This window comes from Grammomys surdaster, unplaced genomic scaffold, assembly GCF_004785775.1.
Source record: "Grammomys surdaster isolate TR1022 unplaced genomic scaffold, NIH_TR_1.0 100, whole genome shotgun sequence".
Classification (NCBI taxonomy): Eukaryota; Metazoa; Chordata; class Mammalia; order Rodentia; family Muridae; genus Grammomys; species Grammomys surdaster.
This window is the reverse complement of record NW_021604579.1, coordinates 3695320-3721738: the sequence shown is the minus strand read 5'-3', so window position 1 is coordinate 3721738 and position 26419 is coordinate 3695320. Positions and strand designations below refer to the sequence as shown.

The 26419-nt window shown below is 47.7% G+C and overlaps 1 protein-coding gene across 3 annotated transcripts in view; it reads right to left on the bottom strand.

Annotated features, from left to right (window-relative positions):
• St3gal3 (ST3 beta-galactoside alpha-2,3-sialyltransferase 3) overlaps positions 1–26419 on the bottom strand; it is a 201203-nt gene that overhangs the window by 28341 nt on the left and 146443 nt on the right. For all 3 annotated transcript variants that reach the window (XM_028785693.1, XM_028785699.1, XM_028785708.1), the window contains one exon: positions 2167–2261. In XM_028785693.1, the coding sequence (XP_028641526.1) occupies positions 2167–2261 (95 nt within the window). The remainder of the gene's footprint in view (positions 1–2166; positions 2262–26419) is intronic.

Here is a 26419-nt window from a genome sequence, read left to right as displayed (position 1 = left end):
ACCTTGATTTGTAGCTGCAAGAGACTTTGAGCTTCTGATCCTTTGGCCTTCAGCTCCCAAGTGCTACGACTTCGGGCGTGCCAGCACACCTGGTTTTATGAGGTCCTGGGGTCGAACCCCAGGCTTTATGCATGCATGCCAGGCCAACGCTCTACCAACTGAGCCCTCTATCATCAGCTCTTCGATATATGATTCTTACATGTTTTTTTTATATCTGAGACATTTCATGTAGAGAGCAGGCCTCCAAAATAAGAAACAACATATAACTTTTTGTTTTATTTGGTTTTGTTGGGCTGGGGATTGAGCCTAGATAGCTTTGCATTTGCTAGGTTAGTGCTCTACTACCTAGCTACACCTAAGCCCCTCACACAACTCTTCTTGAGGGTAAATCGGGCATTGTGGCATGCATGCTTTTCATCCCAGCACGCAGGAAGCAGGTGGATTTTTGTAAGTTCTTGGCCAGTTAGAGCTCCAAGGTGAGAGCGTATCTCAAACACACACACACACACACACACACACACACACACTCTCTCGAGCGCACACACACATGCACACATGCATGCACACATACACATAAGCACAAAATTTCGGGTACAGCAATAGGTCACATGAATGACTGGATGCCTCCCTTACATTCCACAGAGGCCCTTAGCAGCTGCTCTGAAATGGCAAGCAGGAAGACACTGTTGAGGCTGCATGTGAGAACCAAGGAGGAAGAGGCCTGAGTCCCACAGCTGGCTGAGAGTGGGCCGAGGAACAAACCTTCCATAAGGTTCTACACTAAGTGCCTCCAGAGTCACTGTAAAGTGGAGAAGACCTCTCGCCCCCTTCCTTCCTCACCACCAAATTCACGAAAAGAAGAGCTTACCACTATTGACCAAGGACAAGGACACAGATGGGGCTTTGCTTTCTATGACAGGAAAGGGCACATGTGGGGATCTGCTCTCTTCTTGCTGGCTGGGCACTCTAATGGCTTTCCTTGGCCTTCAGAGCTATATAATCAGTCCTGGAGAAAGTCAGATCTGTGCCAGATACGAGCACTGAGGAAGGAGTCTTTCTTATGGCTAAAACTATCTGACTGGATGCACCTTCTGGAGCTTGGGCTCAGAGCCCCAGTCTGGTGGCATTTTTGCTGGTTTGTCTTCTTTCCAGGGAGGACTAGGCTAGCAGAATAGAGCTCCAAGTCTCCTGGGCAAGTGTTATCTCTTTTCTTAATTCTGATGATAGCCTTAAACAATGGCATGATTTCTATTTAGCTGACAGAAAAACCCAAGCTCAGACAGATTAAGAAACCTGTGCAAGGTCACAGCTAGTGTAAAGTAAACACAGGGATCTGATACCCTATTTGACCCTCCTCCCAAGCCAGGAAACAGCCAGGAACTTGACAAGGAAGCAGGGCTATGTAGAAGGGGTCCCTAAGGAGAAGGAAGGGATGCAGGGCAGAGACAAAGGTTAGCTTGGGACAGAAAGAGAACAGTTAGAGGAAAGGCTAAGTCAGGATGAAAGACATTGAGTGGGGATTACAGGAGCTGGTGTGTGTTATGTTGGTGTCTGTCTGTCTGTCTGTTGTTTCCATGTAGCTGCAGCACTATGACAATGTTTCTAGCACATCTCTTCTGTGATCTAATGGCACAGGGGTCTAGTCACTCTCTGAGTCCCTGCTCCTTCACTAGACTACAACTCTGAACAAAGGGACTGGTCTTGGGGTGTGTGTGTGTGTGTGTGTGTGTGTGTGTGTGTGTTTGTGTGTTTGAGACAGGGTCTCATCATGTAACTCTGGCAGACCTGGAATTTGCTATATAGACCAGGCTGGCCCCAAACTCAGAGATCTGCCTGCCTCTGCTTCTGTGATAAAGGTATGCACCACAATGTCCCCCCTCCTCCATAAACACACATTTGTGTGTATGTGTACATGTGCACACCCACCTACACATGTATACAATGGAGTCAGAGGACAATTTATTACAGCTGTTTCTCCTTTCCACTATGTGGATTCCAGACACTGGAGTTAGGTCGCCAGACTTTGCAGCAAACACTGTTACCCACTGAGCCATCTCACCAGCCCTCAGTGCAGAACTTCTAGAGCTAAAAAGTCTTATCTTGAAGTATGGGAGATAGCATGGAGAAATGGAATGTGTAATGTTTAGGAAAGGGTTCACAACATACCTTGACCTTTGATCCCAAAAGGTGGCACAAACTCCCGGATCCTAGCCCATTTGCGGAAGGAGTCATCCAGGAACATGGGTGCTGGCTTGGAGAACCTGAAACACAGCACAAGGCAACAGGCTACAGAACTGGTCGGCCATGGGTCTGTGAAGCCACATTCCAGTCAGAACTCTCCCCAGCCCCCACCAGCCTGTTAACTGGGTAGCTGCTGATTTTATTGAGTGGAGCTTGAGTCTGAGAGAGCAGGCCTGGTCAGTCTTTATTTGGCTGTGGGAGTGGAGGGACACGGTCTGCTCCGCAAGGATTCATGTCTGAGCGCTGGGAGCTCTCTGGAAGGTTATCTAGGCGCCCATCTCCACTCACTGCTGCCGCTATGTTCCTCCAATCGGGGAACACGGGATAAGACCGAGCCAGCAGAGCACTAAAGTATCCAAAAATCCAGCCAGTACGGAGAGACAGAATGCTGGAGAGGATTCTAGGAGTCAGACCACCCAGGATGAGGAGGAAGGCAAATTCACGATGATACAGCAAAATGGAAAAAGGAAGAGAGAATTTTGTTAGAAAAGTTCGAGAAAAGGCAGAGCCCTGTGATTGGGGTACAGGGCTGAAAGGAAAGGTCAGATCAACCAGAACTGGGGTACACTTGTTGATATACCCTAAGTTCCTATGGCAGTGGAGAAGTGGCTCACAATGCTTAAGAAGACTCACTTGGGCCTACAGGAAAGATGGAAAGGAAAGGAGAAAGAGAGAAGGGAGGGGAGAGAGGAGTAGGAAATGTGGAGGGAGGGAGGGAGGGAGGGAGGGAGATGCTGAGTTGGGAGATGGAATGGGAGAATATTCCTCTTCTTAGGCAGGGCAGGCTGGAGGCTGGGGGATGGTTGCACAGGTCACAAGAACTTAAGGGGGGTGGGGGCGAGGAATGAAAGACAGTAGACAATGACACAGGAGTCCTCAAGCTCTTTGGAGATGCCTGAAGGACACTTCCTGTGGAGCTGAGGTTTGGGACCTCTCACAGGCTGGCAGCCTCTGAGGTGGCCTGCTGGGAATTCCGCTGTGGGCACTGCTGCTTAAGAGTGGAGGCCTAGGCCTCAGGAACTATGCACCTTTGCTTCTGACTCAACTCTAGTTAGCTCACTGCATAGCAGGAGGCTGCAGGAAAGCACCCCCTGAATTCCACCCCCTGCGTCCCACCCCCAGTCAGAAGCTAGAACAGTCTCTCCTCACGCTGTATGTAACCTTAAGCATCCATTTCTCACCTCCGCCATCCCTATCTCTGCCATCCCTATCTCCACCATCCCTATCTCCGCCATCCCTATCTCCACCATCCCACTATCCCAAGAAGAATACTCGTATGATCACTCAGAGGCCTAATAGCACTGGAGACTTTGACATCAACTTGAAAGAGAAAGGTCCTGCTCCCTCCCCAATCCCTTGCTAAGAAGATGGTCACACACACAGCCATGACAGTCTGTGTCTAAACTCTCCAGCAGTGGAGACAGCACCCTTTCCTTTGTGTATAAGTTCCATTTCTCACGTATAAAATCCAAATAAATTGGTAGCATGTGTGGGGCTTTACTGGAGGCGAGAATCCTGGTCAAGGGCTACAAGCAGCAGCAATGGAACCAACTCAGCTCCCTGGATGTGCTCACATCTTGAGCTGCTCCCGCCACCCCCACCTCTCTCCCTCCCGCACATCTGAGCATCGCAGGAAGGACCTTACAGTTTTGTAAGGTTCCAGAGTCAAGCTTGGGCAGGATTTCATCTGTTTCAAAGTCTGTACATGATGTCATACGCTAATAAAATCTCAGATCTGGCCGAGTGATCTCCATGTATTTTCTCCCTTTTTTGTCCCTAGATTATTAGTTTATTATAATAACTCCTACTCTAAGAACACTGTATGCTGGGGGATGGGGAGAGATGGCTTAGTGGTTAGGAGAACTGGTTGCTTTTCCAGAGGACCCAAATTCAGTCCCCAGTACCCATGCCAGGCAGCTCACAACCACCTGTAACTCCAGCTCCAGGGCAACCATGCCCTCTTCTGGCCTTCACAGGCACCCCCACATGTAACACACACACATGTGACAACCCCACATATAGAACACTTTTTTTAAAAAAGATTTATTTATTTATTATATGTACACTGTAACTAGTTGTTTTCAGACACACCAGAAGAGGGCATCAGATCCCATTGCAGATGGTTGTGAGCCACCATGTGGTTGCTGGGAACTGAATTCAGAACCTCTGGAAGAGCAGTCAGTGCTCTTAACCACTGAGTCATCTCTCCAGCCCTATAGAACATTTTTTTCTTTTCTTTCCTCCTCCTCCTCCTCTTCCTCCTCCTCCTCCTTTTTTTTTTTTCTTGGATGCAGGTTCCTGCTGTGTAGCCCTGACTGGTCTTGATCTCACAGAGATCCTCTGTCTCCCAAGCACTAGGATTAAAGGCGTGCACCACCACGCCTAGCAACACCTCAGTTTAGTTTTTCAAAAACAAATTTCTTCCTGTGTGGTCTACTTTTGCCTATGGATGATGCAGGTCCAATAATGAAGGAATCCACCTCCCTCCCCCCCCCCCCCCCCCCCTCCCTCCCTCTCTCCCCTCCCCACCTCTGGTGTGTATGCATGCACACATGTGCAAGTGTGGAGGCCAGAAGCTAATGCTGGGTGTCTTCCTCCATCATCCTCCCCACCTTATTATTTTGAGACAAAATCTCTCCATGAACCCAGAGCTATACTGGCTAGCCAGTGGGCCCCAGGGGTCCACCTGTCTGCCTTCCCGGTTCTTGGATGCAGGCGCTGTGGGGTGACAGGCATGCTGTCTCTGCTTTTTTACATGTGTGCTGGGGATACAAAGTCAGAGCCTCAGGCTTACATAAGCAGGACACCAACTGACCATCTCCTCAGCCTCTAAAATACCCTAGCTTTAAAACAGCTTTCTGTGTGACCTGCAATATGTGTTAACTTTGGAAAGTGAGCAAGTAAGCGCTCACGCACCACAATCCTACACCACAGACAGAGTCACCCCTTTCGTCACATATCAAAACTGATGCTCCCCTGTGAATATGGTTTTGTAGGCTGCATTGTAAACTGGGTTTCTCCTAATTCAGAGACTGGATCCAACAACAAAACCTGGAAGCTGTTGATAATGTGACCCATTTCAGTCTCCAAAAGTGAAAAGGAAAAGAAGGGACAAATGAAAATATGACCAAGAAAAGCAGGAGTTGGCAAATTAGTAAGAGTCAAAAAAAGTTCACAGGACAGACTGGAAGACTGCATTAAATGGGCCAGATAAGGCCTCCTGGAAACGGTCTGTTCCAAGCGTGTAGCCTGCTCCTTTTAAACACTCGCCACTCCGCCCCATCCTTCATGTTTTAAATGCTCACTCTGTAGCTTCTTTTCATATCCCTCCAAATGAGCCAGCCTCGGCTAGCGTTTCTTGATGCTGGTGGGTGCACCCCTTTACAAACAGTCCCCCTCACTCCTCCTGTAGTGTACCTACTCCTAAACAGCTTGCTGTGCTGTGGGTAGAAACCAGACCTACCAATAAGATACAACCTCAGCCCTAATTTTTCTTTTCTTAATCTTTTTTTCTTTTTATACAATCATTCATTGTGTGTCAGCATGTGTGTGCAGGTCAGAGAACCATTTGTAGGATTTGGTTCTCTCCTTCCTACCTGTGGGTCCCAGGGACAGAACTCACGTCTTCAGGTGTGGTGGTAGGTGCCTTTATCCACTGAGCAATCTCGCTGGCCCATCCCCCTCCCTTATTTTTTAATTAGTTCTTTGAGAATTCTGTACATATTCACTTCTCCCCTAACTCCTCCCAGATTCAACCACCTCCCAAGTTTCCTACCTACAAAATCTTGAGCCCCCCCCCACCCCTTTTTAAAACCCATCAAGTACAAAGTGTGCTTGGCTCTAGACTGGGGCTAGAGCTGGAGGCTTTATTCAGGTCCTGTGTAGGAAGAGATGTCTGGGACACACAATGCTCCCCTGTGGAGGTAAGAGATTGTACACAGTGCCATGGTACAGTCTCGGGGTCAGTGTCCGGACCTGCCAGATGCTGGGATGTAAACCTTCCATTATCTTCTACCGGCATTCACCAATTCACCAGCTCATCCTCATGAACTGGGATACAGGAAGATGCCTGATTTTGCCTTCATTTAACAAATTATCAGGGCAATGAGATCATCACTTGGGGACGTTCAGATCTGATTAATGAGATTATTTCCCTCTTTAAATCATTAAGGATTTATACATTTTATTATAGTTGATAAACTCACTGTAATTAATGCTCTTTGATGTTGAGAACAAGCTGTCTTTGGCCACCAGAACGTTTTCAGTTTGGCTCCTGAATTATTGGGTACACCTTTCCCTGGGTTGTGAAGTGCACCTTGCAACCTCTGATAAAGGCTTGGCTTTCCCACGCGAAAGGAGGTTCCAGGCTTAGTCACTCCTCTCGACACTACCTGGACTCCATCATTTGCCCAAGGTGCTAGAAATGATTCCAAGAGATGGCAGTGCCAGGGTGTTCCCAAGCCTACAGGTCGGTCACTTTCCCTAGGCCCTTATAGATGGACCAAACTAGGAAACAGTTTTTTGAACAGCGACAAAAAGAAAATCCTTTGTAGTGATATTCTCAATTCAAGAGATGTGCTTGTCTGCCTCTTCAACAGTTTTACTTAGATACAATTCACATAAAATAAAATTCATGTTTACTCATTTGCTTTTACACTGTGCTTCTCTTAGTTTATTTAATTTTCTTGTTTTTAATTATTTATTGTATATGAGTACACTGTAGCTGTCTTTAGATACTCTAGAAGAAGAGGATATTGGATCCCATTACAGATGGTTGAGATTGTTAGGAATTGAACTCAGGACCTCTGGAAGACCACTCAGTGCTCTTAACCGCTGAGCCACCTCTACAGCTTTTTAATTTTTTTTTTTTTTTTTTTGAGACAGAATCGCACTATGTAGCCCAGGCTGAACTGGAACTCACTATGCAGACCAGGCTAAAACCAAATGTTCAAAGATTCACCTGGCTCTGCCTCCTGAGTGTTGAGAGTACGCCACCATGCCTAAAATTTTTTTTATATATATATATATATATATATATATATAATATTATCATGTTCACTTAGTTACTGTGAATGGTTCAGAGGACAACTCACTCCATTGACTCCCTCCTTCCACCATATGGGTCCTGAACCTGGAGATTGAACTCAAGCCTTCAGACTTGGTTGCAAGCACCTTTATCCACCGAGGCGTTTCTTCCTCCCTACTCACTCTATCTTTACTAAAACCAAGTTAAGCTCCTCTGTGTTTCTTTTGCCTTAGGTGCCCTAGATAGCACAGCAAGTGCAGAACATGGCTTTGCTTTTGTGTTTGAAAGAATTCATCTGAGCTGAGCTTGTGAGTAGCCCCGAGTTAGGTTTTGTCTCGTTTTGCTTTACAGGAACTGCTTTCCTCCCATTTGAGTTGGATTTTGTCTTTGGATATCATAAAGCTTTATATAGTTCCCAAGTTAAATTCACAAAACAACATATTCAGAGAAGCCTAGCTTTTACAAGTGCCCTTTACCTATCAGCATTTCTACTCCCACGTCGTGGTGGTGGTGGTTGTCATTGTGGTGGTCGTCTTTTTCTTCTTCTTCTTGTTCTTCTTCTTGTTCTTCTTTCTCCTCCTCCTCCTCCTCCTTCTCTTCTTCTTCCTCTTCCTCTTCTTTCTTCTCCTCTCCCTCTTCTTCTCTTCCTCCCCCTTTTCTTTATCCTCTTCCCCTTCTCTTCTTCCTCCTTCAAACTTGGAAGCTCCTGCCTCAGCTTTCTAGATACTGAATTACAGATGTAAGCCATGCCACTCCCAAAGGTAACATATAATACACATCTGGGCTATTGATTAAAAAACAACATACCCTGGTATCATCATAGGCTGGATGACACTCCAGTTATGTACTGTGTATATTGCAGTCAGCTCCTTTGTTTCTGGTTGTCTGTCTGTCTGTCTGTTTATTTAAAAGATATATTTACTTTTGTTTTATGTGTATAGGTGCTTTGCCTGCATGTCTGTCTGTGTGAGGAAATCAGATCCCCTGGAACAAGAGTCACAGACAGTTGTGAGCTGCTGTGTGGGCGCTGGGAATCGAACCCAGACCCTCTGGAAGTGCTCTTAATCTTCACGTCATCTATCTCTCCAGCTCTCATTTCTTGTCTTTTGTAAAACAGATGCCAACAGTAGTGGCTAGCAAAAGCTTCACGTTTCTTCTTGTCTTTTGGAGACATTGTTCAGGCTACCCTCGAACCTGTGACCCTCCTGCTTCAGACTCCTGGGTGTTGAGATTACCCGTGTTTGCCAGCATACCTGGCCCCATCTATCTTTTCTGTTTGTCAATAAAGAGATCCCAGGAGTGTGTGTGTATGTATGTACGTGTGCGTGTGTGCTGAATCAAAAGGAAGCTGTGTCTGTGTACTGTTGTTCCATATTGCCAAACTCTTCTCTATGGGACTGTGGCATTTGTGACACCTGCTAGCATTATGCAAAGTTCCATCCCTCCAACTGCAGTAGTAGAAGAGGACATTGTTGAGCTTCAGGTTTGCCAGTCTGACAGCAGTGAACAGTGGTTCACTATTATTTTACTTATTATTTATTTTGAGGTTTGTATAATTTTATTACTCTGTGTGACTGAGTGTCTGCCTACATGTCTCTCTGTGCCCCATACCATGCCTGGTGCCCACGGAGGCCAGAAGATTGTGTTGGCCCCCTGGGACTGCAGTTACAGTTGGCTGTGAGCTGCTATGTGGTTGCTGGGGATTGAACCTGAGTCCTCTGGAAGAGCAGCTAGTACTCTTAACCACTGAGCCATCTCCCCAAGTGCCCCCCCTTTTTGAGGCAGGGCCTTGGAATGTAGTATGCAGTCCACTCAGCCTGTCCATGTACTCACAGCAATCCTCCTGACTCACGAGTGCTAGGATCACAGGCACATGCCACCATGCTTGACCCCTCCATGCCACTTCTCTTTCTCTCCCTTTCAACTGAAGCATTTGTTTATCTGTTATGTCATTATTTGTTACTCTGTGTGTGCACACACAGGATGTGCACGTGTGTATACACCACAGCATGTGTATAATCCAGGGGGCCGCCTGTGGAATGGGTTTTCTCCTTCCACCTTCACATGGATTCTGAGACTTGAACTCTGGTCACCAGGTTTGTGTGGCAAAGTGCCTTGACCCACTGGACCGTGGTTTTTCAACTCCGCCTCTAGAGTGCTAGGATACCGGCTCCTGCCGCCTTGTGCCAATGAGGCTGCTGATCACCTCATACATGGAAAGGTCACTTGTGGTTTCCTGTGAGCTTGTGGTTTTTCCTACAAGATATTGATCTTTTCCTTTTTTAAAATCATGAAGCTTTTAATACATTAAATATAGAAACCTTCTGAGATAAAATTACATTTCCTCCAGTTTGTTTACTTGGCTTGTGGCATTTCCTTGCTTTCTTTTCCTTTATTTGATTGGTTGTTTTTGTTGTTGTTTTGATTTCAAAGACATATAGTCAAGAGTCTGTCAACCCTTTCTATTGCTTCTGGATTTTGAGTCGTAGGACTACGTTTTCCTTATCTTCAGGCTACAGAAAGCCTCAGCCTCGCTTGTTTCTCTTTTACTTCAGAGAGAAAGCCAGGACCATCAAATGGAACTTTGTCGGTTTCTGGCTTTCTGGCCTCTGTCTGTCCCTTCAGCTTATCTGTACACCTGGCTTCCTTACCCGACCCCTTTGCCACCAAATCGGGCGCTGCCATCACATTGTTAATCCTGTTCCTGATCTACAGGTCCCCCATGATGGCAAAATCAATCAACTTTACTTTCTTTTAAAAATTATTTCTAAAAAAATATTTAAAAATTATGTTTGTGGGCTGAAGAGATGGCTCAGAGGTTAAGAGCACTGGCTGCTCTTGCAGAGGACCTAGGTTTGGTTCCTAATACCCACATGGCAGCACACAACTATCTGTAACTGCAGTCTCAGGGGATCCTGTATCCCCTTCTGACCTCAGTGGGCACCAGAAGGCAAAAGTGGTACACAGATATACATGCCGGCAAAACCCATACACTTAAAAATATTTTTTAAAATATATTTTCTCCTTTTATATATATTTTGTGTGCACACATGTGTGTCGACCAGGGAACTTGTGGGAGTCAGTTCTCTCCTACCACATGGATCCTGGGATTGAACTCAGGTCACAGGGTTTGACAGCAACCACCTTCTCCCATTGTGCCATCTTGACGGCCCCTTAGCAGACTTTCCTGACCATGTTACCCCTTTAGCTACAGGCATCTTATCCCTAGAACTTTTAGAAAGAGCAGAGAAAATTCTGTCCCTATTCATCTCTCAACCTTAGCCTTCTGTCCTTGAGCTCCCTTAGACTGCTGCTCTCCTGGTCACCCTCCATCCCAGGGAACAAACACACTGGTCCTCATGTGTAAAATTTGCCTGTGTCATTTCTCTGCTTTCAACACATGGCCCTCCTCAAGTCCCCAAACCTTGCCTCTCTATCTACTTGGAATATATGTTTCTGTTCCTTTTAAACTTAAACAGCATTTCGTGTAGGAAACCTTTTCCAGGGTAGACTTGTCCCCTTCTTGCTGGCACCTTACTGGGCACCTGTGAGATGGCTCAGAGCCCAAAAGGCCTTGGAAGCTGAGCCAGGGGACACAAACAACAGGAAGCGTGGGGGCGGGTGACGATGATGGTGGTGTGTGTGTGTGTGCTGTCAACTCTGGAGGTGGGCCGTGATAGACTCTCATACAACATCCAGAACAGCACCTAGGGGCTTCTCTCCATACCAGTATGCCAGCAGGGGGCCTAAACAATGTAGTGGTGGGTTTTCAGGTGAGGGATGACTGAGGCGTGGCTGGTCAGAGTATCAGGACTGTGGGGTGCCTGACCTGTTTGCCCTGGCCTAGTGGGGGGAGGGGCAGGGCAGGGTGGGGTAAGCTCTAACAGACAGGTTCCAGCCCGCCAGCCCTGCCAGAGCCACAGCACTCGGAGGCAGCCCCAGGATCAGGTTCCAGCAGGGTGTGTGAGTGCGTGAGAAGGTTCAACGGAAGGAGGAGGCAGAAATTGTGCAGTGACCTGCCTGTTCGTTTTCCTTAGATCCAAGAGTCTAGAAGGGCACTAGCTGAAGGCAAACCTGATCTGAATGCCTCTGATAGCAAGGCAGGAGCTAGAAGGATGCACTGCTGTTGGGCTTATACACTGGGATAGGACCACGGTGAGTTTAAAAGACAGCCTGACATCCAGGAAACGGTAACATGGGACCTTCTTAAGGGATCCTCTAGGTCAGCAGAGTGTATGCGGTACAATGAGGAGAGTAAACACCCTGGGCCTGGCATCTGCCTAAACCACTTCAATAAAGATATGTTATGTGTGTGTGTGTGTGTGTGTGTATGTGTGTGTGTACATACTTATATCAGGGCCATTCCTGGAGAGCAGAGAATAACTTAGAAGAGTCAGTTACTTATTTTCACTATAATACTTCCTGGGATTAGAACCCAGGGAGTCTAGATTGTTGGCAAGCACCTTTACCTCCAGAGCCATCCCACCAGCCCAATCTGAAATACTATCTAAGGCTCAGAACATCAAGCCCATGCCTAGAGGCCAACAGGAAAGCTGACTGAGTTGTATTATCATGAGTGATGGGTTATGTGTGGGCACTGGCAAGCCCAGTGTTGATCTTGTCACTCCCAGCCCCTTCTATCCACACAGAAAAGGTGCCTTTGTATGTGAGCTTGTTAGATTAGAACACGGATCAACTTCAGCTCTGTGTGTGTGTGCGCCCGTTGGATGCTCCGCCTCTTAGCCACTTCCATAAATAAGCTGTAAAGCATAGAAAACACAAGAAGGCAGAGCCTTGCAGTGAGGGCTTGGACCACAGATCATAGCATATTTGTCTGCTAGACTCAGCTGTAGGCTTCACCTTAACCCTAGCCTGAAAAATGAGACTCATCTCATAGAGGGAAAGCCAGACCCCACAGAACCACCTTTCCAGAATCTACAGTGACAAGATTGGGTACACAAAATAGAGGGACACACATTTTCTAAGACCTAGCTGGTCTTACTTAGTGTTGAATTGCTGCAACCCCACCATAAAGGACCTTGCACAGCAAGATACTAGAATATGTCTAAGTGAGGATAGAAATGCTTCCTAGATGCCTGGTTGGCCTTCTGCCTCACTGCCCTCTCCCACGAGAAAGCAAGAGTCTAAGGAAAATGGATGCCAAATCTTCTGGATAGGTGGGCATGTACCCTGAGAAAGCTCAGAGGTAAAGAGACAGAGAGGAGGTGTCAACCCAAGTGTGATTCCACAGGAAGCTCCTTTCTCCCAGGTTATTCGGGATTAGCTGGAACTGTCCCTTGATCCTAGGTTGTGGACCTAGAGCTAGCTGGGAGCATAAAGTAAAGTAGTCCCCATCCTTCTTTCAAGCTAATGGTAGAGACGAGGAGACAATCATGGGGAAATGTGTTCCAGAGCCTGTATTTTGGCGTGTATTTTGGACACAAAGGTTATAGACCAAATTGGGCACACAGGAGAGATTTCTTGAAAGGAGATGATGACTAAACTGGGCTGGGCTCTGAGTGACAAGTAGTTAAGAACCTGGCAGAGAACTGCTGGGGGAGGGCATCTGAACAACAGGGTACTATAGAAAACTCCCTGGGGGATGGAAACCATAGCAACCATTCCTCCAAGGTGAGGCTGGACAGAATGAGGCAGTGTCTACCCAGGGAAGAGATTTAGTCTTAGCCCTGCTCCCAGGGACTCTGCCCTTTGGTCCTACCTAAGTAGGTAAAGTAGTGTGGGACAGAGGGAAGGAAGGAGGGAGGGAGGGAAGGAGGGAGGGAGGGAGGGAGGAGCGAGCTAGTGCTTTCTGACTGGCACAGTGAAGTTGTGGCGCTGCAAACACTGCAAGCAGGACAAGGCTAGGCAGGGTGCTCATCAGCATGGTGGGGCTGGCCTGATCCCCCAGCCTGTGTTAGTATGTTTCAAGCTGCACAGTGACTGGAAACTCCCAGTGCCCAGTTCAAGTTCACTCTTACTTGTTCTTTGCAGGGGTTGCTTGCATTTCAGCCCCTTTTTATTGTAATGATATTCTGTCTTTCATCCCAAAGGGCCCTATATGAGTACATACACATACACACATGTATACACACATGCATGTGAGTGTGTGTGTGCACACACACACACACACAAAACAAAATTAAATAAAAGAATAAAAGGCTGGAGATGGCTCAGCAGTTAGGAGCTCTTGTTGTTCTTGCAGAGGACCTTGGTTTGGTTCTCAGTACCAATGCAGCAACTTACAAACATCTGTAGGTCTAGTTCCAAGGGATCAGATGCCTCTTTGAACCACTAAGGGCACTAGGCACACACACTGGCACACACACTAGGCACATAATGTACATGAAGTCGAAACACTCATACACACAAAATAAAATTAGCTAAGAAATTATAAAAAAAAGATTAGGCATTGGACACTGGGGAAGGTAGGAGGCTTATTTTATACTATAAAGATCACCAAGCCTAGAGGAGGAGTTAGATAAACTCTACCGTCTAAGCTAGCTGTCTGTTCCCATAAAGTCTTACCAGAACATGACCACACCCATTCATTTCTACAATATGCCATGGCTACTTTTATGCTTTAATGGTGGTGTCAAACAGTGTGGCAGAGACTATCTAGCCCCAGTACAGCCTAAATTTACCAAAGCTAAACAGAGCTGCTGTGTGGCCCTTCTACAAATAAAGCTGGCCAATCCAGCAGCTATGAGGATGCCCAGAAGAAAGCAGAAACAAGCTGCAGGTTTAAGTGGGCCCAGATCCGGGCTCACTCATCTAGATGAACACACTTTCTTTTTGCTTGGATGAGTCTGGTATACATATTCACAACCTAGCTCTTTTTGACCTCTCTAGTCCCCACAGACTCTTCCCTTCTTTCTCCCTGGCTCTGATTTATTTTATAGTTATAGAATTATATTTTCTAGGACCTACTCACTGGGCTCTTAACACCTCACGCCTGCTTGTCTCTGTTCCCCTTGCCCAGAAGTCTCTTCCTGTCTCTTTCCCATGAACTTCTACTCATTCTCAAAGGCCTGCCGGAGCATGTCTACCTCTCTGACATTTCCCTTAGGTCTGACCCCTCTGGCCCACCACTGTTCTTTGTGCACACTATGCTCTTATACGGTCTACTTTGTCTTTTGAGAGAGGATAGCTTATTGGCTGGGAACTTGCCAGGTAGGCTAGACTGCCTGGCCAGTGAACTCCAGGGATCCCAGCACTGGGGTCACAAATGTGCACCACCACACTTGGCTTTGTTCCTTTGTTTTCGAGACATGATTTCTCTGTGTAGCCCTGGCTGTCTCGGAACTCACTATGTAGACCAGGCTGGCCTTGAACTCAGAGACCTGCCTGCCCATGCTTCTGGAGTGCTGGAACTAAAGGTGTGCGCCACCACCATACCTGGCTCACACTTGGCTTTTTAATGTAGATTCTGGGGATTGAACTCAGGCCTCATGAGGCAAGCCCTTTACAGACTGAGCTATAGCCCCTCATGAACCTTTTGGTCCCCCCATTTCAAAGGGCTGGGTTTCAGTGATGTCTCCACTATTCAGAAATACCACCCACTCCCCAGGTCTGAAATGCTACCAGTGACTGCTCTTTGCTTGCAGAGGGTCTGTGGCCACATGTGTGTCCAGACAGGCTGGAGCCACAGCCTGACATCTATGACAGGCAAGGAGGCCTGTGCTGAAGGAGGAAGGGAGAGGCTGTGCCAGAGGCCCTCGAGGGGCAGTGTCTGAGCTTCCGCTGACAGGCTCTCCCAGTGGCTCTGCTGACAAGCCTGTACCTAGTATGGAGGAGGGAGGTGAGGAGGGAAGGTTCTGGGAAGTTGCTCCTACTCAAGATGAACCCTAATGATGGCTAGACTGTCTACACAACTCACAGAACCTAGAGGCCATGGCATGGTCCCACTGGTCCCAGAATCCACCACTTGTCTCTCCAATAAACTTCAGGTATTATTCCAGGCATGCGCTAGTCACTGGGGTATGACAACAAAGAGCTCAGACCCTGCCTCTGTGGATGGTGTGTGAGATGCCAGGTAGACAGGCAGCTGCAAAACTCAATAAACACACAGCTAATAGGAAACAGTTCCTGAGCTCTTCCTGTGTCCCTGGTCCTGGGTTCCGCATATATTATCTTATTTAATCAACGAGGTGACTTCATGGGTCAGCACTATTTATAGCCACATGCTTGTGGGAATACAGGAGTGTCATTGGCCCCCTTGGGAAACATGCTGCTGGGGCTGGAGAGAGGACAGAACTGCAGGAGCTGAGGAGACTGAGAGGCGACAGGGTGCTGAAGACAGCTGTGAGCACTTCTAAAGAGCCGAGATGGGAGAATGAAGAAGTGGATGCTGCGGAGGTCAGGTGGGAAGAACGGTGCATCTGTATTCCAAGACAGAGAAGACAAGTCTGACAAGAGAAGGGATGTCAGAGACAGAAGGTGACAGTGGAATGAAGACCCTGGAGGGAAGAGAGGATGTGGAGGTGGCTGCTCTGACAGGTAAACTTAGGGAGGGAGGGAAGCTCAGCAGACAGACTCGTCTCTGGGGTTCGAGGTTGGGGGTCGGGGAGTGTGGATGGCACTGACCTGTGAATGATAAAGATCAACAGTCCTGTGACAAGCCAACTGGGGACAATGGCCTCTGAGCAGTGTTGAGCAGTCCCAAGAGGCTGGGACCATGTAGCCATGGTGGCACTGACGCTGGCATTTGTGGTCGAGGCTAAGCTGCACACACAGAAAGAGTGACTGGATGGGTTTAGCTCAGTGTGAGGATTGCTGGGAGGTCAGGAGAGCAATGACTTTAAGTGACTGGCTGGACATGGAGGATCAGAGGCCTGGGGTGCCAGCAGTCACGGTGAGGAAGAAGGCCAGGCTAATGCTCCAAGCCAGGACTCATTCATTTTTCAGTGCCACTTGCCCAGATCTTCAAACTCTACAGGAGGCATGCCTATTCTACACAGCAGCTCCTCTTGCCAGCTGGGTAGCATTCATTCCTGAGTCCCTCTTGACTCATCTCTTTTTACTGGCTGCTTCTCATCCAGTTTAGCAGCAAGTCCTGGTAGCACTATCTCTGAACAAGTTCTGCCCCCAAACACTTGCCTCCCCTCTGCTACCACGCAGTGTCACATGACTACTGCAATTGTAGATGGCTGGCCTTCACCTTTGTCCTCCTCTCAGTCAGGCTGCCCCCCTAAAGCACTGGTGTGCCACTCATTCCACTGACAGGAGCCCTCTCACTGCCTCACCCATGCTCTTACCTCCGGTCATCTTCCTTCCTTCCTGATCCCATGTACTGATGGCCTCTGGCCACCCTTGGATGGAGCAAACTTTCCCAGTGTCTGGACCTTTCTCAAGTCTGGCTCTTGTGTGCCCCGGCACATCTCTTTACAGAGGTCTTCTTGGACTCCATCTCAGCTTGTTATTATATGGAGACCTAAGCTCTGTTTGAACTGTGAATGCTATGGCTCCCAGCACCAAGGGCTATGCCTGACATAGCAGATAAGATCTGACTGAGGAGGTCTGATTTCCACCTTTGCCCAAATCTACAGAACTGCCTCTATCTGCTGTACATCCTTCTCTATGCTCTTGACAAAACAGATCAAGTCCTTCCCTCCAAGAACTAGCTGTCTACACTCAATGCCTTCATATCCCATCCAGAGACCTTGCAATGGCCCGTAGGCCTCAGTTTCCTCTTGGACACAGTCTCTTACTAGCTCTTGGTACTAGGGCCACACTTTTCCGCCTTAGGGCACTGAACTGTTTCCTTGGCCTGGAAGGTTCTTCCTCCAGATACACATTGGCTTTACCTCCTTCCTCCTTTCAATCTTTGTTTAGATCTCACCAACGCCACCCCTGACCAGCTTGCTCACCAGTGAACCTGTCTGTTCCTGTCACCGGCCATACTCCTTCTCTTTCTCCCTCTAGTATTTACCTTGTTCTAGTTTGTGAGGCGACTTACTCGTTACTCGTTAGCCATTTACTTCCTGTGTTCTTTCCTGGTAGAGCACAAACCTCCAATAACAGGACTGTGAGATGGGCCATTCTAGGCCTGACAGCTGAGTGGGCCTGTTTTGTACTCACAAATGGCTTTAGGTGACAAAGGCAGAGGGAGGCTTCACCACACATAGGAGGGACAACACGACTTACAGGAGCCAAGTGGAGTGACCCTGAGACAAGGAAGGCTGACTCACCAAGGGTGAGGGAGTGACAGGTAACAGTGGTCCAGAGCATGGCAAGAACAAGGGCATGGCTCAGCTGACACTGATACCAGCTCAGATGTCCTGCTTTCAGTTCTGGCCTCCAGAGCCATGAAAGAGGAAACTTCTAGAACAGCCTCAGGAACCCAATACAGGTGTATATTACTCTCTGGGTCCTATAGACATGTTCTAGAGAAAGGGGACCACAATCGTTTGTTTTCTTCTGTTGAGGGATGATACAAACGGCAGTGAATGAGCAGAGGCTGTCCTGTCAGCGGACCTTCTACCTTCAGCATAGAGGGCTAAGCTAAGATGGAGGCCTGGAGACAGGCATATGGTCAGTTCTTGCCAATCAACACCTACTCTGCAACCTTTTATTGCCTATGTTCTAAGGAAGGAGGTGAGGGAAAGACCAGGAGTGTGGGTCGTCAAAGATTCCAGACACCTAGTTCCTGTGCTAAGGACACACTTGCCCTTGAGCATCTTACCCAGGTGTCCCAGAGGCCACTAGGCTTCTCAAAGAAGAGATAAGCCATCCCGTACCATACACCCAGCCCTCATCTCTCTCTCTTTCAATGGTAAGCATTCAAATTGCAAGGGCAAGCATGTGGTACCCACTGCCACTAGAGTCTTGAGGGTGGTCTTCAGGGAAGAAGGGAGGCTGTGTTTCTCGTGCTAACCAAAGGAGACAGGAGCTCCTGTCTCAGGAGACTAGCTTACATCATGCTCCGCACCCAGGATGATAGGTTACATCACGCTCTGAGTCACTGCCCCAAGGCGGTGATGGATTAGCACAGGCTGCTCCTGGGAGTCCCTGTGCAGGTTCCCTTGGGGACTATGCTCATAGGAAAAAACTCTGGCTACCTTTTTGTGATTCAGGGGTTCCAGCATTGTGGATAACTTTGGGTGGAGGCTACTGTGACAGAACTGTTTCTCTTATAACACCAGATCAGTCACCAAATGGAATGAAGGAAGCTAGTGACAACTGGAAGGACCATGCCTCAACGCTCAGGGAGGGCTGTTCTATAATAGACTCTGGTCACATCGTGACAGGACATCTCCTCCTACCTTACCCTCCTCAACCTCTACACCTGGCTAGCTCTGCATACCCAATATGGCCTATTTTTGTTTATTTATTTTGTTTTATTTTTGAGACAGGGTCACACTGTGTAGCACTGGCTGTCCTGGACCTCACTCTGTAGGACAGGCTGGCCTCGAACTTACAGAGATGCACCTGGCTCTGCCTCCCAAGTGCTGGAATTAAAGGCGTGTACCACCACACCCAGGTTGCAGAGAGGCTATTTTTGAACTCATAAGATCATTTCCCTCCCTCTTCCCTGCAAGGGACAGGATGTAGGTCCCTGTATAAGCTAACCATGCAAATGACCACTGAGCTATATCACTTCGCCTCAATACCACATCCAATTTCTAGAACAGTGCTTAGCATATTGGAGACCCTATGTATGGAACCAGGGCCTGTCACAGCCATGAGCTGCAGGGCTATAGCATTGAAGTCCCATATCCACACCCACCATCTTTAGTCCCCATTCCCTGATGGAGTCTGCACCTCATGACTATTTAGTCAGGGCTGGAGATTCACTCTGGATCATTCTAGCAGCACAACAGCTCCCCAAGACCAGCACTGCCAACCCTGGTAGGGACAAATGTCCTGGAGGTGAACAAAGTCCCAGCCCATCTTGTGTCCTCTTTAGAAGCCTTCATACTGGTTCATGTGTGAACTCCTGGTCCTTGAGGCCCACGGGGTCTTATGATGGCATGAGGGATGCAGCGTCTTCCACGTTATAGCTAAGACCCTAGTTCTGATTCATATTTGTCCTGTCTCTCTCCTTCCTCCTCCCCCTTACTTCCTCCTCCTTTCTCTCTCCTCCTCCTCCCTCCTTCCCATTCTGCTTTTGACCTGTCTTGTGCCTCTGTGACCACAAACCAACAATGATTCACCTGTTTCAAGTCTGTCACCCCTTTTGTAGCAGGTGTGTCTCCTCTTGACTGTAGGTTCTGTCAATATTAAAGTGAGGGGTAGGCTCTAAAAGCAATTGTTATCAGTCTCAATGCTGATGGTGTCCTCCTCCTTCCTCAAAAGGTGGGGAGCAGGAGAGAAGTTTCCTTCTGAATACAGAAACTAGGAACTTGAAGGCAGATGTGCCCTGGCCTTGTCTACTCCAAGAACCTGCTTTTGCCTGCCTGTTCCGGCTACTTACTCCTGGCTCTGTCCTGGGCTACCTCTGTGGTATCACTCTCCAACTTCTCAGGTGGCTCACCCATTCCTCTGGCCACACTTGGGAGCACCCGTCATCTTTTCAGCATCCTTCTCTGCAGGCTTGCTGCAGTTCTCACCTCCTTACATTCCAAATCTGTACATAACTCCATTGGCTGGCCTCCAGTCTCAGCTTCCTTTTCTTTCTTCTTGTGAATGGAAAACTAGTTAAAATCACCTACCTCCTACCCACATACCTGCACAGAAAACATGAACCGGGAAAGTACACTCAGCTTGGTCTCACTCTGCACTCAGGGGAGGCCCTTATACTGCCTGCGGTCACGCTGCTTTCTCTAATCTCCTGGATGACCCTTCAGACTGTGTCCATGCTTCCATCAAACAGACCACTGCTCTGAAGTATCTGCAGCAATCCGAACGGGGTGTCTACCAGCTCCATAGTGCTGTTCACCCGCTTCTCTGCAGTATGCTAACCGTTCATCTGAGCTGTCCATGCTTGTAACTGGGGTCGACTTCCATGCCCCTTGGGTTCCTACTTGTTTCCCAACTCCTGGAACATTGTTTGAGACATCAGTCCCCCCAGCTCCCCCTTCTCCATTCCTCTTTGCTTTCTCCAACACTTCTAGTTACAGAACCTTAACTGCGCTTAATCCAATTTTACTTATATCTTGTTTCTGTGCCATGTCTCCATTTGAGCATGCGCTCCAATGAAGGCAGGATGTCTGTCAGCTTTCCTCACGGCCAGCACGGCCTGACACTTAATCGTCACTTGCTAAATACTTGATGAATGAATGGATGTGATGTGGGCTGCACACACCGCCTACCTCCCCGGTTGCTGGAGAGAGGAAACGGGATAAGGCGTAGGAAGTCTTGGCACGCCACATTGCTCAATAACTGGCAGTTCCTCCCATTTCCCTTCCTCCCCTCCCAGTTTTGGTATCAGCCATTCCCTTCTCGCTCAGGGAGTGCCAGGTCAGAGGCACGGTTGACAGCAGCCCAGGGGGACTCCCTCAGCCTGAGGCCGGCTCTGCCTGCTCCACGCACTGCTTTCTCTGGTTCAGTATGAGCCATTTTGCTCCAACACAGGAATCTGGAGGTTCCAGAGTGACTGAGCCAGCCCTGTCCTCACAGCAGAGCTTTGGATCCGAGGCTCAGGCCCAGCTAGATCTCCTACAGACCTTATCACAGGCAATGTCTTATTCTTAAAGGCTCGTGCGGTGTCTGGCTGCACAGCCCCTGCCCTTTCTCCAGGGCTCCTGACAGGGATCTTTTTTATTTTTATTCATATGAGACAAGGTCTCATGAATCCAGGCTGGCCTTGAGCTCACCATGCACACGCATGTGTGTGAAGGTGAAGGTGCTTGTAAAAGTCAGAGGAGGACTGGGCATCCTGCTCTGTCAGTCTGCCTTATTTCTCTGAGATGGTCTCTATTCCACCCAGTCTGGGATCTGCAGCCTCCAATAAAACTGGAGTTAACAGGTGTGTGTGCAGCTATGCCTGGCTTTTGCCAGGGATGCTGGACTCTGAACTCAGATCCCCATGGTTTTGCTGAACTGACCCATTTCTCCAGCTCCAGCCTTGAATCTCTGATCCCTCTTCCCCCACCTTCCATGTGTTTTCCCCATCCCCAGTTTCCATACCTAATTTTGTTTTTTACATTTTAATTAATTATTTTTGGATAGGGTCTTACTATGTAGCTCTGGTTGGGGCACAACTTGCTAAGTAGATCAGGGTAGGCTTCAATTCACAGATCCACCTCCCTTTGTCTCTTGAGTGCGGGGATTAAAGACTTGGGTCACTAATTGGCCTTCGAAGTCTGGTTTCCTGCTGTGCTGGGGACTGAATTTAGAGCTCGGTACATGCTAGGCAAGCATCCTACCAATTGAACTACATCCCCAGGCCTTTGACCAGGGCTCTTTTGGGACCTCCAGCTTAGTGTCATCTACTTTGGACATACTTTATTCCAAAGAAAGCAAGAAGATACCATCCACCAGAGAATGTTGCTGCCCCCACATGTAGGGAGGGTCTTGGGACTAACCAAGGGTATACTCTGAGTTGCCCCAGGAAAAATCTCCTGCATTCTCCACGGTGTCACCAACAAAGATCTCATTCTACGTGTCTAATCCTGTCACACGGACACGGCTCCAGAGTGGAAGACTTGGTCTGGGCCCACATTGTACGATGGGATCACCCACATGTATGATGGAATTGTCATACATGTCTAGCAGCATGTTGGGAACAGGCCTGTGGAGTAGGGACGTACTACAGCTGAGTGGTTTGGTGCTTGTCTAGCACATATGAGGACCTGGGTTCAACTCCCACCACTGGAAAAAACGGCTTACGGTCAGTGTGGTGATCAGCTTTAATTATCGACTTGACACAACCTAGAACTACTGTACGTGTCGGTCTGGCCTGTGGGCATGTCTGTGGAGACTGTCTTAATTAAGTTAATTGATACTCTGGGAAGACCTGGCCCACTGTGGGTGGCACCATTTCCTAGTCAGGGAATTCTTGGACCATATAAGAGTGAAGCAATCAAGCTAAGCATATGCAAACAAGCAAGGAGGCGTGACACATCCATTCTCTCTCTGCTCTAGAGCAGCTCCATCCAGTTCCTGCTGCCTTGACTCCCCATATGGTGGATCATAACCTGGGGCTAAAGTAAACTCTTTATTCCCCAGTTTGCTTTTTGTCAGGGTATTTTATCACAACAGACATGAAACTAAGAGTCAGTGTGACGTGATCACTAAGAAGTAGCCTACTTGGAGCACTGGTTATTATGAAGAAAGTCTTCTGTCAGGAGGAAACCGGCTCCTGTGGATGCCCGTGAGGGCAGAGAGCTGAAACCATGTGATCACCAGCTTCAGAGAGACTAGGTTTGTTCTGGGTGGTTCTGGAAGGCACAATGAAGACCACAGGGGAAGCTGCAGGGCTCAGGAGTTTGGCTCTTCGGATTTGAGCTCCCCAGTGACGGAGGAGAAGGGCACTCTGCTAAGGACTCCTCAGGATTCTGGCCATAAGGACTCTAGGTTTGCCAAGCTCAGGAGAGTGGCAGGCACCATGCCTCTCCCTGGGCTCACTCTAGGCTGACAGTAGTCCCAGCTTCCAGCCTGGTCTGGATGAAGCATTGTTACATGGGTCACGGATAATGAGGTCCGGGAACTTTCCCATAGGGCCATCCACATCCACAGTTTGGATTTAGCTGTTTTCTCTCTTTAAAAGGAAAACCCTGGAGGGAAGGAAGGCAAGGAGGGAAGGAGGGAGAGAAGAGGAGACTATTTCCATCATGAACATCTACCCCAAAGCTCTGGTGTTTTGCCAGGATTTAAGCATGGTATACACAAGGCTGTTAAAAATAACCCCTTGACTGAACAGAAGGTGTGGGAGAGGGGATGGCCAGGCGATTTCGCTAAAGGGTGGGAGAGGTGGGCAAGGACAGGAAATGTGTACCCAGAGACCCTGGGAAGGGTTTTATTCCAGAAGAATTATGTAGGCTCAGAGGGAGTAAGGGCCAGGGAAACTCCAAGCCTTTCCAGGATGAAAGGCCCTAAGTGCCGGACAGGACATGAACAGGCTGCTGGGGCTGACGGCTTCTCCCAGGACCAACTCTGCCATTTCTCAGTCCTGAATGCCAACCTAGCAGACTGAGGTCAGAGGAGACAAACAGCAGGAAGCCAAGAAACGTTCCTAGAGTCCAGTAAGAGACAGAGGACACAAAGAGGCCTACTGGGTGCAGCTAGTGGGGGTGCAGCTAGTGGGGGTGCTGGAGATTTGTGGGAAGACTCTCAGGCTTCTCTTTCCATAAGCAGACATATAACACAAGTGGAATTACTTTATATATTTTGTTCCATAACTCACTTTAAAAACTTTTAAATCATAACTTAACGGGGTGGTGTCTGTCAATACAGTTGGACCCCATCACCATTTTCATGAGTACATATTATCGGTCATGTGGGCAGGCTGCCTGTATCATTCTTGGCTGAGAGAGACACTTTGTATTAGGTTGTTTCTAATGTTTTTGCTGTTATTATAAACACACTACTAAAGGCATGTTGCAATGATATATGCACACACAGGATTTCCCCTTGTGTTAATATTTAAAAGTAGATTACTGACTCTAATAAAAGCCACATTTTATGTCCTGTTATACACTCTCTATGATGCCATATTTCATTTTTGAGAGGACAAAATCTGTTTTACCCTAATTTTTGCTAATCTCTCTGGCCTTTCTTTGGTCCCTCCTCCTTTTTTCTACACTTAATTTTTTAAAAAATTTTTATTATTATTTTTAATTGCTTTTTTTTTTTACATTTCAAATGTTGTCCCTCTTCCCAGTTTCCTGTCCGAAACCTTCCCATCCCATCCGTTCTCCCCTTTGCCTCTAAGAGGGTGCTCCTCCACCCACTCACTCACTCCTACCTCACTGCTCTGGCACCACCCTTAGCTGGGGTATCAAGCCTTCACAGGACCAAGGGCCTCTCCTCCCACTGATGCCAGATAAGGCTATAGTCAGCGACATATGAAGCTGGGGCCATGGGTTGATGATTTAGTCCCTGGGAGCTCCAGGTGGTTCGGTGAATTGATATTGTTCTTCCTATGGGGTTATAATCCCCTTCAGCTCCTTCAGTTCTTCCCCTAACTCTTCCATTGGGGTCCACTTATTATTTTTAAAAATGTGTGACTAGAGATAGCAGGATCCCGAGCTCTTGGGTCCCTCTCTAGCTAGAGATGAAGACAGCTGTAAGCGAGCCTCTGCATATGAGTGCTGTAACCTGAATTTGGGCCCTCTACAAGAGCAGTGCACTTTCTTAACTGCTGAGCCGTCTCTGGCACGTTTCTTCCTGTTATTTATAGAACCGTAACAGTTCAGTTACGAGGAAACAAAGACTTCTAGTGTTTCCTCCTATCACTCTCCGGCATGTATCAAACCAGTGTACCTTCGCACCACACTGTCAGAACACTTCACTTAAATATCGTTGCTTGAGTTTGCAGACTTGATCAAAAAGAGTCATTCAATGAATTCTGACTCAGAATTAAGACAGAATCTCTAGAAATTTCTGAAATAGCCCTGACACGTTTCTGCTATTTTGCACTACTGTTTATGTAAAGTGGCACTCTTAACATTGATAACTATAAAATCAAAATATTGTTCAACTCTGAAAACTGCTGAAGATTCTCTATGTCCTGCAGTACAGAGCATCCACCTCACTGGTAGGCAAATTTGTTTTAATCTTTAGTAAATGGCGAAATTATATGTATAGCAAAGAGTTATTTAAAAGCAAATTAATGGTTTATTATCAGCAAATGTTCATTTGTGTATCTATTTTATCTTTTTTTAGCAGATCAAGTGCAGATTTATCGAGAAAGGTGAGTAGAGAGTCCTAAAGGGGGGAGGGGCGACAAGGGAGACGTGCCTTTTATATAGGTTCATATACCACACGTGGGGATTACATTGTAGTTTCCTGGGTGAAAAGGGGTCACGAGTGGAACAACATTAAGAAGCCTTGGGCAACAGGAACCCTTTGAAAGAGTAAATCTGATCACAGCTTTCTTTTGTCTCGACTCAAACATGTCAATAGTTATCTAAAAACCCTGTGTGTGTCTGCATGTGTGTACACACAAATGCACACGCACATGTGGAGGTCAGAGGACAACTTGTAGGAGTTAAGCTTTCAGTTAGGTTCTCTTCTTCCACTATGGGGGTTCCAGGGACTGAACTCAGGCGGTCGGGCTAGCAGTGAGCATCTTTACCCACTGAACCATCTTGCTGACCCAGAAGCTTGTGTCTTTTAGAGTGGGCTCTAAAATCGTTTTAAGTGGCCTGTAAGCATTCCCAGGATCTGTCCCTGGGTGACCTCTCCAGCACTGTAAGATGAAATGCCACACCCCTACCATGCCCCGCTGTTTACAGTCCTCAGAACAGCTGGTTTGTGTGTTTTTTTTTTTTCAGCTTGCATGGCCCCTCTTTGAAAATATGTATCCTGCTACCTTCAACTGCACAAATACTGGGTCATCTTTAAGATGTGACTAGGAAATCCCCTTCCTCAAAAATCCCTTTCCTGCTTCCCCACCAAAACCAGCTTCTTCCAGGGGGTTATCTCAGCCATACTCCTCCCTGGGATATATTCACTGAGTGGGGAGGAAAGCAGACACAGCGCAAACCCAGGCTGCTGATGGGGCTCAGACTTGGCTTTCCTCCAGTGTCTCTAACGAGACACAGGACCGAGGTGTGGGTCATAAGATGGTAGTGGTCAGGAGGAGCTCAGGAGAACAGGAAAGACTCAGCTTGGCTCTGGATGTGTGAAGCCTCGAGGGGACCATGAATGGCTTAGGTCCACACACTCGGTACTGACATACATATCTCACTTGTTCACAAGTCTAGCACCCAACCCTCCCAAATGAAATGCAAAGGCAGAATAGGAAAGCTTCCACTGAATGATGGGGAGACACCACTCACCAGCACGCCCATGGTCTCCCTTGGCCTTCTAATGCCAGAGGCTGATGATTAGAACGAGGCCAAGTGGTTCTATAAAGAGTGACGGCAGCAGAGGTGTGAGTCAAAACTCACATTAAGGAAAAAAGCCTTCTTTGGCCCCTCCTGTGTTCCCGGCACTCTGCACCCCCATAGTTATGAGTCTGCATCATGTGATGTCGTTTTTATGTTTGACTACACTTCTGGCCTGAAGTTTGGGGGTATGAGTTAGTCCTTTTCATTGTATCCAACA